General features: G+C 36.8%; 1 protein-coding gene across 1 annotated transcript in view; it reads right to left on the bottom strand.

The window, feature by feature from the left end:
* Positions 1-1480: 1480 nt before the first annotated feature.
* The window catches only part of LOC133880085 (DNA-directed RNA polymerase I subunit 2), a 33020-nt gene continuing 21055 nt past the window's right edge, over positions 1481-13445 (bottom strand). Inside the window, exons 21-28 of the mRNA XM_062318966.1 lie at positions 7854-7957; positions 7694-7769; positions 7257-7385; positions 7025-7165; positions 5627-5839; positions 4124-4378; positions 2445-2860; positions 1481-1792 (exon numbers count right to left, since the gene is read on the bottom strand). Coding sequence (XP_062174950.1) covers positions 2447-2860; positions 4124-4378; positions 5627-5839; positions 7025-7165; positions 7257-7385; positions 7694-7769; positions 7854-7957 — 1332 coding nt within the window. The 3' untranslated portion in view covers positions 1481-1792; positions 2445-2446. The remainder of the gene's footprint in view (positions 1793-2444; positions 2861-4123; positions 4379-5626; positions 5840-7024; positions 7166-7256; positions 7386-7693; positions 7770-7853; positions 7958-13445) is intronic.

Below are 13445 nucleotides of genomic sequence, written 5' to 3'. Positions count from 1 at the left end.
TATTATATTTATTTATTTATTTTATCCATGGAATCAAATGTTGTGAAGACTGAATCTTAGTTGATCTTGCATTGAGGTGCTCAGGATCCTCTCTCCATTTCACTGTTTCATAGTTGAGATTTGATTATATAGCATTTAACTATGGACAGAAATTCCTTACAACTCACATATAAAAATGACATGTCTATTGGCATGTGAGAAGCACATGTTTTAATAGCATGTACTTCTCACATTTTTTTTAATAGCTTTAATAAAAAAATGTGTTTTTTACATGTTTAAATGGCACGTGTCATTTTTATATGTGAGTTGTAGAAATTTTTTTACAAATCGGTTTGTAAAAAATTTATGTCATTTAACTATTTACATGGCAATCTAGTAAGTTTCATTAACTGCAGCGATGGAAGCGTGTCCTCTTGGCAAAGGAAAGCCAAGGCTCACATGTTGTAAAGTTTGAGTGCTCCTCGAGAGTTCGGGTTTGAGGGCTTTGGTATTTGAGGGATTGCTGGGTTTTTTCCTTGTTGTGGGCTGCTTTAGTTCCTCCTGTATACTTAAGCATCTAACCCTTTTATATAAAAAAATTATTACTTTAAAAAAAAAAATAATGTACATTGGACGGTAAAATAATTCTTGTCTCCTTGAAAAGAGCACAAGATATGCAATTTCAGCCGCTTGATTTGCCATGCCATCTTAGCTAAATTGTAGAAATCTATTAGTGACTATAACCATCTCTTTTTCGTGCTATTAGTATGTGGGATGTTGGACTTCTCCAGGACTTCCTGCTTTCGATATCTTCATTCAAAATCGATATAGATTTAAAATGCTTTTATGCTCATTTATATGGCACAATTTTATTTCTCTGTAAAGCATATGAAGGATGTGCGGCATGTGCCACCAGAGGCTTCATCATTCACTGACCTGCTTCGACAAAATTTTATTGACCAATCAATCCTCCGGAGATATAAGAAGCTAGCAAACCAAAGGCCCACTCTTCAAACAGGAGAGACCCTAATATGACCCGTCTGCATGCGGGGAAGCCCACAAGTTCATTTCTTACATCAACAAGGAGGTATAATTGTAGAATAAAAGTGTAGTTTCTACCGGTACTCATTATATTTCAGTAGTTAAAAGGAGGTAAATTCCTTGCAATTAGGGGAACTCTCATGAACCACTCTTTTAAGTTTCACCTGTTGACATCGTGTTGTATGGTTGACAAATTGTGGATCACTATCCTCTCAAATTATCTGCCTGAATTTGAGAGAATTTGAGTATGTGATTGTGAAAGACTATTTATAAAACCCAGTTTACCAAATAAAAAATGGACTGCTTAACCACTTATTCGGTCTGATGGGTCTCATAATTGGTCTCTCACAATCACCTGTCCGAATTCTCTCAAATTCGGGCCATAATTTGAGGGGATCCTAATCCCAAATTGTCATGGTAATGGATACAAATAATAAAATTAAAAAGAAAATAGCAATAGTAGTAACAACTAATATATGCTCATATAAAATTTGTGAATAAAAAATCACCATTCTGTTATGCCAAGAAACAGTTTGAAGAGCATAGTAATATTTACAAGCATATCAGTACAAAGTAATTAATTTTACGAGACTTCTTTTCCGGCATCTTTTCATTTTTGCTAAGCCAATCCAATCTCCCAAAAACCAACACAAAAAGGAAGTATAACTGGAGGGAAAGGAATCCCCTATGTCTGCACAAGTTCAAAAAGGTTGCCACTTGATGCTGCTGCTAGTCCGTGAGCCATGATCCCAACAAATTCTGGATTTAAGACCTGCAAGCAACAACGCATGGAAACCACATTTATATTACTAAGTTTATCCATGTGAATAACCCCACTCAAAAAAAAAAAAAAAAAAAGGTTCAATCTGATGCAGATCAATTTTCATTCATTTTCCAGTCGCCGGAAAAGAAACTGGAATCACTTTCAAAATAAGCTATAGCATAGAAGAGTGAACCGTATAAGAGAGCTAAAGCAGTGCCCACTCATATTCCAGTTTCAATTTTAGAAGGAAAAAAAAAAAAAAAAAACTAGAAATGCAAGGTCAATGTATAGTAAGTGGCATGTGCACAGATGTTTTATCCCTTAATTACAAGGGACAACATATTATTAACGCCAAAATTATCGATATGGACATTCTTGGGATTGATAATGGTGGCGGGATTGAGTCAAAAGAACTAGAATGCCATTCCCCTAGTGCTACCCATGTGTATATTCTAATCATTGCCACAAATTCAAGACAGATTCTTAACATTGACCAACCAAAAGTCACCAAATAGAACTAGAGCATAATCGAGAAACAACAGAAATGGAGAGAATAAAGTGGAACTAGACCATAAATTCTGGCATAAACAAATACCTTAATCAAGCAAAAAGACTCGAAGCCAATATCTTACATAACCACGACAGTGTTTCACAAACTAACCTTTAGCTTTTGAACTCATTATTTAGCTGGAATGTCATTTTTATGTTCATAGCGGCCAACTCAGCAGCTAAATATCGCAAAACATAGGGCATTGGAACTTTCTCCATCCCCTGACTTGTTTGGCAAGAAAGACAAGTGACCTTTTTGGGCGCCCTAACAGGGGGTAGCCCGCCAATCTCCCTCACAGCTCGCTTTTGTTGCGGGAGGAATGACGTTGTCAGGATGCTTTTACAAACAGAACATACATCAGCAATGTGATAATCAGAACATGTATGGAGCCTGTCATGCAACAAATATGCTGCCCCGTGTGCAAGCAAGGAGTCTCGTTCCATTTCTCCAAAACGAATACCTCCACCAAACTTTCGTCCTTTGATAGGTTGCCGAGTGATCTGATCAACAGTTCCAGTAGAGCGAACCTGCATACAAACATTGCAATTTAAGAGGCCTTAAAGAAGAAAAGAGGATCTCAAAATTAGAAATTTATGAACGAGGAAAATAATAATCAATCAGTCCATAGTAGTGGGGCAGGGGGATGACATCTAGCAACCCACCCCTAAAAAAACTCTTGGAACCTGTTAAATGATCATCATGACTGAATCAAAGAACAACAACAATGGCAATATGCTAACGATACCAAACAGATCATTTTTTAAGGTCATTTACAGACATGCTGTTTGAGAGCTCTACCCAGGGAGTATTAAAAAAAAGGTGGTTTGGGGGGAAGGATATCTCATATCATGCTTGGTATGTCAAAGAATTAGCTCATTTGGCTCATAACCCAAACTCAAATGGCTGTTTAACAGGTAATAGAAGATCTGAAAAACATATATGGACCAAATGAAACAGGTACTACTTTAAACTGATTAAGCATAGATATAAAATAATCTTAGGTGCTCATGTCAGCTATATACAAGTATGATATGGAAAACACAAGCAGGTTTACATGTGACTATGAAGAGATAAACTGCATATCACCGTAATTTGATTTCAGGAAGCAGGAACAATATTTGATAACGACCAGTGTCTCATACATCCCATCAAGATCCAACATGAATTTGGCTTCTGTCTGACAATGGCCTTGTGAAACACACTAACTTTTTACACGCACGTAGGATACTGACCCATTAGTTGGATGATTTTCATACCATTAACCAGATGGATCACCTAATCTCGTGCAGAGTAATTTACCGTTGTATGCATTTCACCATTAGTATAATCTTTTGCATTATTGTTTCTTATCACAGTAAAAATTAAAATTGAATGTGAAAATACAAATTTATCGCTCATTGTTCAGAATGGGGATAAAATTTATGGTCAATGCTCTAGAACAACCATTACTGTACTCTTTTGGATTCAGCAAAAGAAAAAAGAAGATGAATAAACAAAAGAAATGTATTAAACAATGGAATACCGGAAGAATGGACGATAGTGATAAATCCATAGACAATTATGTAGACAAATAAATAACAAATAAATGGAAAAAAAAAATCAAGGGAGAATGTAATTTTTGGGATGGAAAATACAAAGTTCGCAAAAACTAACAATCATTTCTATTCTTGACAAAATGCACAAAACACCACTCATAGCTAACTAAAGGAGAAGTCCTAAAAAAATTCATAGAAGTTGAGGTTCAAGATCATTAATACCATAAAATAAAAGAAAAATGAAAAACTTCTTACCTGAAATTTGTCTGAAACCATGTGCCGAAGTCTCTGATAATAAACAGGCCCGATAAATATCTCGCATGTGAGCTCAGTTCCATAAACCCCACTGTATAGTACTTCCAGACCATGGTAATTGAACCCTTTTTCTTTTAACATTTCACCAAGTTCCTCAACAAGTGAAATGGGTTTTGATCCTGTCTCTCCATCTGTTTTCTTGACTGAACTAGCAAATGGTGTTGCATCTACAAATTTTCCTTTTAAGCTACCTCCCTGTGATGAAAATTTTCTAAACATCTTTTGAAGTTTTAAAATGCTACTAGAAAAGCATAGTATGCAATTGTTATTCCACTAAGAAGAACAAATATCATTTTAACTCTAGATAAAAAATTACGAAGGAGCACCCAACTTTCTACAAAGAGAATTGCATCAACAAGTTTCAAATTTCTTCTCTCATGCTCCTACCCAAAGTAACAAGAAAATAAAGCAGACAAAAAAATATAAGAACTTAGTTTTAATGATAAATGCAATAAATGAGATATCTAAACTATCGAAGTTCAAATATGAACAGAAAAGGAAAAACAAGGTTTGAGTGAACCCATGAAGAATTTTGGAACTACAAACCAAAACCATACCATATAAAGAGGTTAGTAAATTTAAAAGGTGTTAGGGAAATGAAATTACATAATATCGATGTGAGAATAGGGAAAAGATGTGTAGAATGAGGTTCTACTATAAATCAAACATAAGATTTTAAAATTTGAGGTTGTGGACCATCCTTCATGAAACAAAAGTCACTAGTTCAAATCTTTCCTTCCTCCTCCCCTTGGAGCCAATTACTTATTAAAAAAAAAAATAAATAGAAATTTACATCAATAATCTCATTTTGACTTCCTAACACCAACTTAAATCTTCGTATGCAACATGCAACCCTATCTCCAACATAGCAATTGCATTCATTAGAAAAATCACATTAAATCTTCTAGAAAACAAAATCACTCTCCCATCTTTTCTGATTACGAATCCCAAAGTTGAAAATTAACATACATATCAGTTTGTTAGATTTTAAAGGGTAGCATTATGAGGAAAAGACTAGCACATTTGACCCATGAACTCACTTAATGTAACTCACTTAATCATGTACATCAGTTAAATTGAATAAGATTTAATTAATATTGTCAATATCACAATCAACACATAGAATATCGACAGGTGACAAGATAAGAAACACCAAAGCCAGAATGATAATTTTTTACAGAACTTTTTAAAATCCAGACCAATGTGCAACTTGTATATTTTGCACATAATACCCCTTGCAAATGACATTGCTAATGCCACTTCCTCACCAATTTTTTTGAAATTCTGTCCCAAGTAACACTATCTGAGAGTTATTTAAAAAATTCTATGCTCAGTTACTGATATCCAAAGTTGAACAAAAGGCGTCAATCAATATTACATTCTCATCTAGAAGACTGTCATATGAAAATAAATATCGATGATATATCTCTTAGTTGGGAGTACCTTAGCAGCAACAGACTCCAAAAGCATTGCAATAGTCATCCTTGATGGAAATGCATGGGGGTTGATAATCAGATCTGGACGCATCCCAGAAACTCCAGAAAATGGCATATCGATATCTGGCCACAATTGGGAGCAAACACCTTTCTGACCATGTCTACTGCTAAATTTGTCACCGATGATGGGGTTTCTAGGATGTCGAAAACGTATATTCACCTGCTCAAAAATGTTGGCGAAAAAATCAAGTTCCTGAATATAACTACAAGAAGCAATTTAAGTAAGCATTATATACTCTATGAATATATATTTTTTTTATAAGTAATTGCAATTTATAAAAAACGGGTAGAGGGACGCAACCCTTATACACAGGTAGTCTACAAGAGAACCCCTAAAAGTGACGAACAGAGAATAAATTTAAAAATTCTTGTACTTTGTGGGGTATCAATTTCAACAGTGGACCAAATGTGTTTTATGGTAATTGTGGTTCACCAAAAGAAGACCGAGTAAAATGGGTAAGTTCAAGCCACCTCAACATTTAATTGAAGATAGAGTCAAGTATGGTTCTCCTTGCATATTTTTATTTGAAATAAGGAAAAGCTTTTGAAAATCATCACTTTCCAGGCATCTTACTGATCTTGCGAAGAATGTGGATAACATGGATTTTTTCAAATGGTAAAAAAGTTCCAAAAAGATTTCCCTCCCAATAAAGTAAAAAGAATGGTCCATTTGTGTTTTAAAGGAAAAAAGAACATTAAAATTAACATTGAGTGCCCAATAAAGATAGAGTCAACTCTTTTATTTTTTTATTTTATTTTTCAATATTTAAGGTCATTTAATTTCCACATGAACTTGGGAAATATTAAAAGAAGCGTGCAAGGGCGCAACAATGTGGCTATTCTAACGTTAAGAACCAAATTCGAGTTTCTGGCATAATAGATCCTCTTTCTTAATATCTAAAGGTTAGATAATTTCCACATAGGCTTAAGACAATTAAAAGAAGTATAGAAGAAAGGACATCACAATAAGAAATCTCATGGAGACTTCGAGATGAAATGCAGGGCACATTGCCAAACGTGATATACAGTATTGACTCTTCGAAAATGTCACTTAGAACAAGATGTGAGAAAAGAGTTTGATGCATACTAGTTTTTATGGATTAAAGCACAAGCTTAAAAAATAGGCTTGGAAGGCAAGGAAACTTAAAATTCCATTTTACTTTTTTCTCCTCTTTAGTGGTAAACAAAACACGCATACAAAATATTGAAATAAGGGAGAAGGGAAAAAAAGGAAAAAAAAAAAAAAAGGATATGAGCCACATTGTTTTAGAAGCGTCAATGTATTAAACTTGTCTGACTCAATGTCCAACAAGAAGTATCATTGAGATGACAGATATCCAATTACCTTTTGAAGACGCTTCTCATTTTTCACATCAACAGCAACATAGTCAACAATTACAGGTTCCGAACCCTTTCGTCTATTGGTTTTTGTGGAACTTGTTACCTCATCATAAATGCAACAATAGGGTTCATTTGGTCGTATCATCTGAAAATCAGTTGGTAGATGGTCAACCATAACAGCAAAAAAAAAAAAAAATAGTACGGAAATAAGATGAAGAGAAGAAAAGAAGACCAACCTGACCAACATATGGAAGACCATCAGAATCAATTAAGGAATGCATCGATTTGTCGACATTACTTCTTCTGAAAATTCGCTGGGAACGTTCTGACCTATTGCTCTGATTAGACAAATCTATAGTTTCCGTCTGCATAAAAATGGGGTTATGAGGATGAACAAATAGATATACCATACATTTAAACATCTAGAACAACAAATCAACATAATCTATCATAAAAAGGAATACTAAATAAATATGTATGGCAATTGGCAAGCAGAAAAAGACAAAAATTAAGGATTTTTTTTTTTTTTTTTTTTTTTTTGCAATATACTAAATTCCAAAAACATTTATGATTTTAACTAAGTGCATATCTCAAGAGCTATTATTTCTCACAAGTGCATGTATCTAGAAAACTCAACCTTTCAAATAAGAACCGTGAAGATAGAAGAAGCAACCTGGTATATTTGTCCATGGCACATTCCACGCTCCACAGATGACTTATTAAGGATCATGGCGTCCTCCATGTCATATCTGTGACATCATAATGAAATATGATTTTAAGATGATACAGAAGAAGAAAAAAAAAAGGAGAAAGAGAGAGTCTAAAGTTCCTACCCTGTATATGCTAGCACTGCAACTATTGCATTTGTGCCTGTTGGATATTCATCGATGCCATACCTTGTATATGCACTTGTGCGTACAATAGGACTTTGGGGAGTCTGTGCCTCAAAACAATAACAATGAAAATGAGAGAAATACCATTACAAAAAGCATGTGATAAGCAGTGCATAAGGTCCACTCAAATGAATTAGTGTCATCTCTAGAACATGACCGCTCACTAGTTCACCTTACACAACGAATTTAGAAAAAAAACAATGGAATGTTGAAGTATGTGACAACCATTTTTCTTTTCATAGGTAAGTTACATGAGCATCCAATGGGTTATGAAGTCATGTAACCTTCACCTGTTTGGGTAAAAGGTACCGAATTTTTTTTTTTTTTTCATAAATAATAAACTGGTCTTATTAAAAGCGTAAGACGCTTTTAAGTACACCGGAAGTATACAAGAGAAAGCACCTAACTAGAAAGCAAAAAACGAACAAGAAAATCATCAAAACTAAGCGACAAAAGGGACACAAAAATTCTTTGGTTTATAGAATAAAGGATTTTTGCTTTCAAACAGCCTTAACCATTCTCTAATTCCATCATCCATGTGAAAAAAGACACTGTTACTGTAGCTTTAACCTTCGAAATACCCCTCAAGAAAATAAACACCGCCTTCCAAACTTAGAAACTCTATAACACATAATATCAAGAAAAGAAACCAAGGATTCCAACTCAGAATCTTGCATTGCCCAAGTGAATTTTGGACTCTAGTGAGAATTGCATTGTGGGCAACTCAGCCACCGTAGATTTTGCCGATCTTAGATATACAATTTTAGAAGGTTAGGGATCAAATATTGACTAGGGTTTTGAAACAATGGGGATAAAGGCAAGAGCATTATATCATGAAGCAGACAAGTTGCTGGAAAATTCTGGACAGATGCTATGTTTAGGAATTTATGACTGGTTTAATCGGGTGTTGGTGGTTATTCAGTAGAAGAAACATCCGGGGCTCTAAGGTTCCGATAGGTAGGACAAGGGCATAAATGGGAATTGCAAAAGAGAGAAAAAAAGAGAAAAGTTTGTGAGTATTTAGGAGCTGTAAACAGTACCCATCAAGATTACCAATGCACCAAAAGAGAGAGAGAGAGAGAGAGAGAGAGAGAGAGAACTACAAAATGTTCAAAACGCTCCATATTCTATTAATGAAATCTCTAAAAAACTTTAATACAATGACTTTTTTTTTTTTTTGATAAGTAAGAAAAGTTTTATAAGAAAAAGCGTAAGGCGCCCCAAAGTACACATGGAGTATACACAGGAACAACCAAAGCCAACCCACAAAAATCACCCAACAAAACCCTAAAGCCCAAAAGGAGCACCCGAGAACAGCCCACAAAAGAACCCAACAAACCCACAATGAGGAAAGCCCTAAAACCCGAAAACCTCTAAATCCACGAGAGCACAAAACCCTACTACATGATTGCCTTGCCTTTCCCGCCCCTAGAAAGAGCGCTAGCATCGCTGTAATTAATGGAACTTTTCAAATTCAAAAGCTCGCTCTTTCCTTTGGTCTTTTGACGTGCTATCATCTTGTCCCGACAGAAGTCATCTTCCATGGCATCAAGGATTGCCAAAGACTCCTCGCCATGAACCCCGTCCAACGTCCAGTCCAAGGGCAACCCATCCCAAAAATTATCATCCTTCTCCCAAATAACTAACTCCCCATTAAGATCAAACTCGACAGGCCATTCTTGAGACTGAGAAAAACCATTGCCCTCTACGGATGAAGGAATGATGCGACATCCCGGGGGGGAGTGAAGCCCTATCATCCCAACATCCTTGGCCTCCCGAGACGCGGTGGGGGCTATCGCAGTCGAGCGAGGGTTGAGGAACCCCTTTCGAAGAAAACCCTTCTTCGCAGAACCCGTAGAATTCTTCACCGGAGGCACTGCAGCTACTTCCTTTTTAGCAGAATAGATAGGCATCTTCGAAGCATCCAGGGAATCTGCTAACAATGACGCCTTTTTATATAGACACATTGATTGTTAATCTATTTTGGACTAAAACTCCTAATTTAACTAAGCAAAGAAGTAATAAAACCTAATGAAATACTAACGAGTCTAAAAGATAGACCCAGGACACTTAGAAACTCCTAAAAAGTTCAAGTCTCAACATCATTAACAAATGCCCTTAATTTGCAGGAGTCGCAAAAATTACGCATTTACCACTTAGAGTACTAGTGGTAGCTTCCCTTAAACTTTTCCTTACTTTAAGGAATTAAAACACTTTTTGCTTTCCTATTTAAATGCAATCCACAATAGCATCTCTTATCATTTCCTATACTATTTAAAGAGCCTTGAAATTAAATGTTAAGAGAAAGAGAGAGGAAATAGAAATCACTTAAATATTATTTCAAATAAATGTTAGAGGAATGAGAAAGGAAAAAGAAAGTTTTTTATATTAAAATAATGTTAAGGGAACCACTTCTACTTCTCTAGATCTAGGGTACAACTTTTGGTTCTCTTGGTGTTTCCTTAGTTTAGGGAACAACAAGGGAATCTGATTCAAGGGTTTTTTAAGAGTTTTCCCCAGATATAAGGAAGAGAATGTGATTTAAGGAAGCTCTTGCTAGTGCTCTTATAACAGAACTATCATAACCCATGAAATAATTTAGAACTGATTTAACTTTGGACTCCTAATGACTTGATCTTTAAAGACATAAAACCCATTACAATCCAATGTTACACATGAATTCCGCCTATGAAAAGTTTCAAAAAGTTGTCAAAACTGAAAAATTACTTTAAACAACACAACTTGATCTTTCTTCGCTGGCTAAATCAGAAACAAACTAAACATGTATATAACATCTCAAACCAAACAAAGGGAGGTTACAAAGCATGTGCTTGATGGATGGAATTCAAATAAACATATTAAATGTAATACCACCCCCCCCCCCCCCCCCCAACCAAAAAAAAAAAGGCAAAATGACTGCCATGATTTTCAGTGAGAAATGTTACACTTACACACAATCCACTCCCACACTCCAAAGTGCAAACTCCCTGACGCGGCACTGAAAATACCATTGGATCCAAAAATTAATAGTGATTCATCCAAAATCTAATAGTGATTTTTAGTGCCACGTCAGGAAGTAGGAGTGAGAGTGGTGTAGCATCTCTCTCTCTCTCTTCATCAAAGATTTCCGGCCTATTAGTTTGGTGGGAGGCATCTACAAGATTATTGCTAAAGTTCTAACAAACAGATTGAAGTCAGTCTTGGAGAAGGTCATTTCCAAATCTTAGAGCGCTTTTATCAAAGGGAGGCAGACTCTTGATCCGATTCTTATTGCTAATGAATGCATTGATAGTAGGCTTAGATCGGGGGTACCAGGCATCATTTGCAAAATGGACTTGGAGAAAGCATACGATCATGTTAACTGGGATTTTCTTTTGCATATGTTGAGGAGGTGTGGCTTTGGGGAAAAATAGTGCAGGTGGATAGCTCATTGTATATCAACTGTGCGGTTTTCAGTGTTAATCAATGGCTCCCCTTTTGGTTTTTTCAGTAGCTCTCGAGGTCTGAGACAAGGGGATCCTTTGTCACCCCTTTTGTTTGTTTTTGTGATGGAAGCCTTGAGCCATATGATCTCAGCTGCAGTTAGTGAGGGTTTGTTGGAAGGTTTTAAAATAGGTGACGCAGATTTTTTGCATCTTCTGTATGCAGATGATACTCTGATTTTTTGTAGTGCTCTTGATTCTCAGTTACGGAATTTGCGGAGTCTCTTCCTCCTGTTTGAAGCAGCTTCGGGGTTGAAGGTTAATTTGGCTAAGTCAAATTTAATTCCAGTGGGGCATGTTGATCAAGCGGAAAGGCTAGCCGACATCTTAGGGTGTGGGTTTGCCACTTTGCCGGTTAAGTATATTGGTCTTCCTTTGGGGGCCTCCTACAAGTCCACTCATATTTGGGACGGGGTTGTTGAGAAGATTGAACGTCGTTTGGCTAGTTGGAAAATGATGTATCTCTCTAAGGGTGGTAGAGTAATCCTTATTAAGAGTACCCTTGCCAATGTGCCTACTTACTTTTTGTCTCTGTTCCATCTCCCGAGGAGTGTTGCTGCTCGCTTAGAGAAGCTACAACGGGATTTTCTTTGGGGTGGTTTGGGTGAAGATTCTAAATTTCACTTGGTGAGGTGGTCGAAAGTCTGTTCCCCAATTTCAGATGGGGGTTGGGTATTCGGAATTTGTTGTTGTTCAACCATGCTTTGTTAGGTAAATAGTTGTGGCGGTATAGAATAGAGAGAGAAGCTTGGTGGAGAGTTGCGGTGGATGCCAAGTATGGTAGTTTGTGGGGTGGGTGGTGCTCCCGCGAGCCTGTAAGTGCTCATGGGGTGGGGCTGTGGAAGAATATCAGGAAAATGTGGGGGAGTTTCTCTGGTTTCCCTAGATTGGAGGTGGGAGATGGGGTTAGGACAAAATTTTGGCATGATCTGTGGTGCGGGGATAGGGTGTTGAAGGAAGCTTTTCCTGTTCTTTTTGGTATTGCTCGGATGAAGGATGCTTCCGTTGCGAATAATATGGAGGTTTTGGGTGGCTCTATCCAGTGGAATGTGAGCTTTGTTAGAGAAGCGCATGACTAGGAAGTGGGTGTCTTTGCATCATTCTTTCATGTGTTATATTTAGCCATGGTGAGTAGAGATCGTGCTGACAGGCTTAGGTGGGTCCCTTCCAAGAAAGGGGTGTTCAAGGTTAAGTCCTATTTCAGCTCCTTGGTCGGCGATGAGGGTAGTCGTTTCCCTTGGAAGAGTGTGTGGAGGACTCATGCTCCTTCGAGAGCGGGGTTCTTTGCGTGGTCGGCAGGCCTTGGAAAGATTCTTACAGCGGATAATCTCATGAAGCGAAATATCATCATTGTGGATAGATGCTACTTGTGCAAAAGAGACGGGAAAATTGTGGACCACCTTTTTCTTTATTGTAATGTGGCTTCTATTTTGTGGAATCATGTCTTTTCTCGGTTTGGTATGTCTTGGGTTATGCCTAGGAGAGTTGTCGATTTATTTTCTTGTTGGTGGAAGGCGGGTAGGTCAAGGAGTGCTGCAGTTTGGAAGATGGTGCCTATTTGCATTCTTTGGTGTGTTTGGAAGGAGAGAAATCTTAGGTGTTTTGAAGACTTGGAGAATTCCATGGAGAATATTGTTGCATCGTTTTTACATTTGTTGTATCTTTGGACGGAGGCTTTTTTGTCTCCCGTGTCTATTAGCTTTTCTAATTTTCTTGTTCGCTTTTCTTTGCCTTCTTAGGCGTTTCCTTGTGTATACCTCCAGCGTACTTAGAGTGGCGCCTTACGCTTTTTTCTTCTTCTTCTTCTTTTTTTTTTTTTTTTAAATTTTTTTTTTTTTTATAAAATTTCATTTACTTATCAAAAAATATATATTCTTTTTTTTTTCCACCCAAAAGGACCTAATATTCTTTTGTTTTGGCAACTGAGTTGGGGGAGAAGTTGCGCTTTTCTTTCCCCGTGGTCTCGAAGCCATTTCAAAGTTATATCAAGAAGGCGAGGGTACTCAGGGAAGGGGTTTCGTTGAAGTGGAACGATGTGCTTCTATCAAAT

The sequence above is a fragment of the Alnus glutinosa genome, chromosome 10, assembly GCF_958979055.1.
Source record: "Alnus glutinosa chromosome 10, dhAlnGlut1.1, whole genome shotgun sequence".
Taxonomy (NCBI): domain Eukaryota; kingdom Viridiplantae; phylum Streptophyta; class Magnoliopsida; order Fagales; family Betulaceae; genus Alnus; species Alnus glutinosa.
The sequence above is the reverse complement of the archived record's forward strand: the minus strand, read 5'-3'. Positions and strand labels throughout refer to the sequence as shown.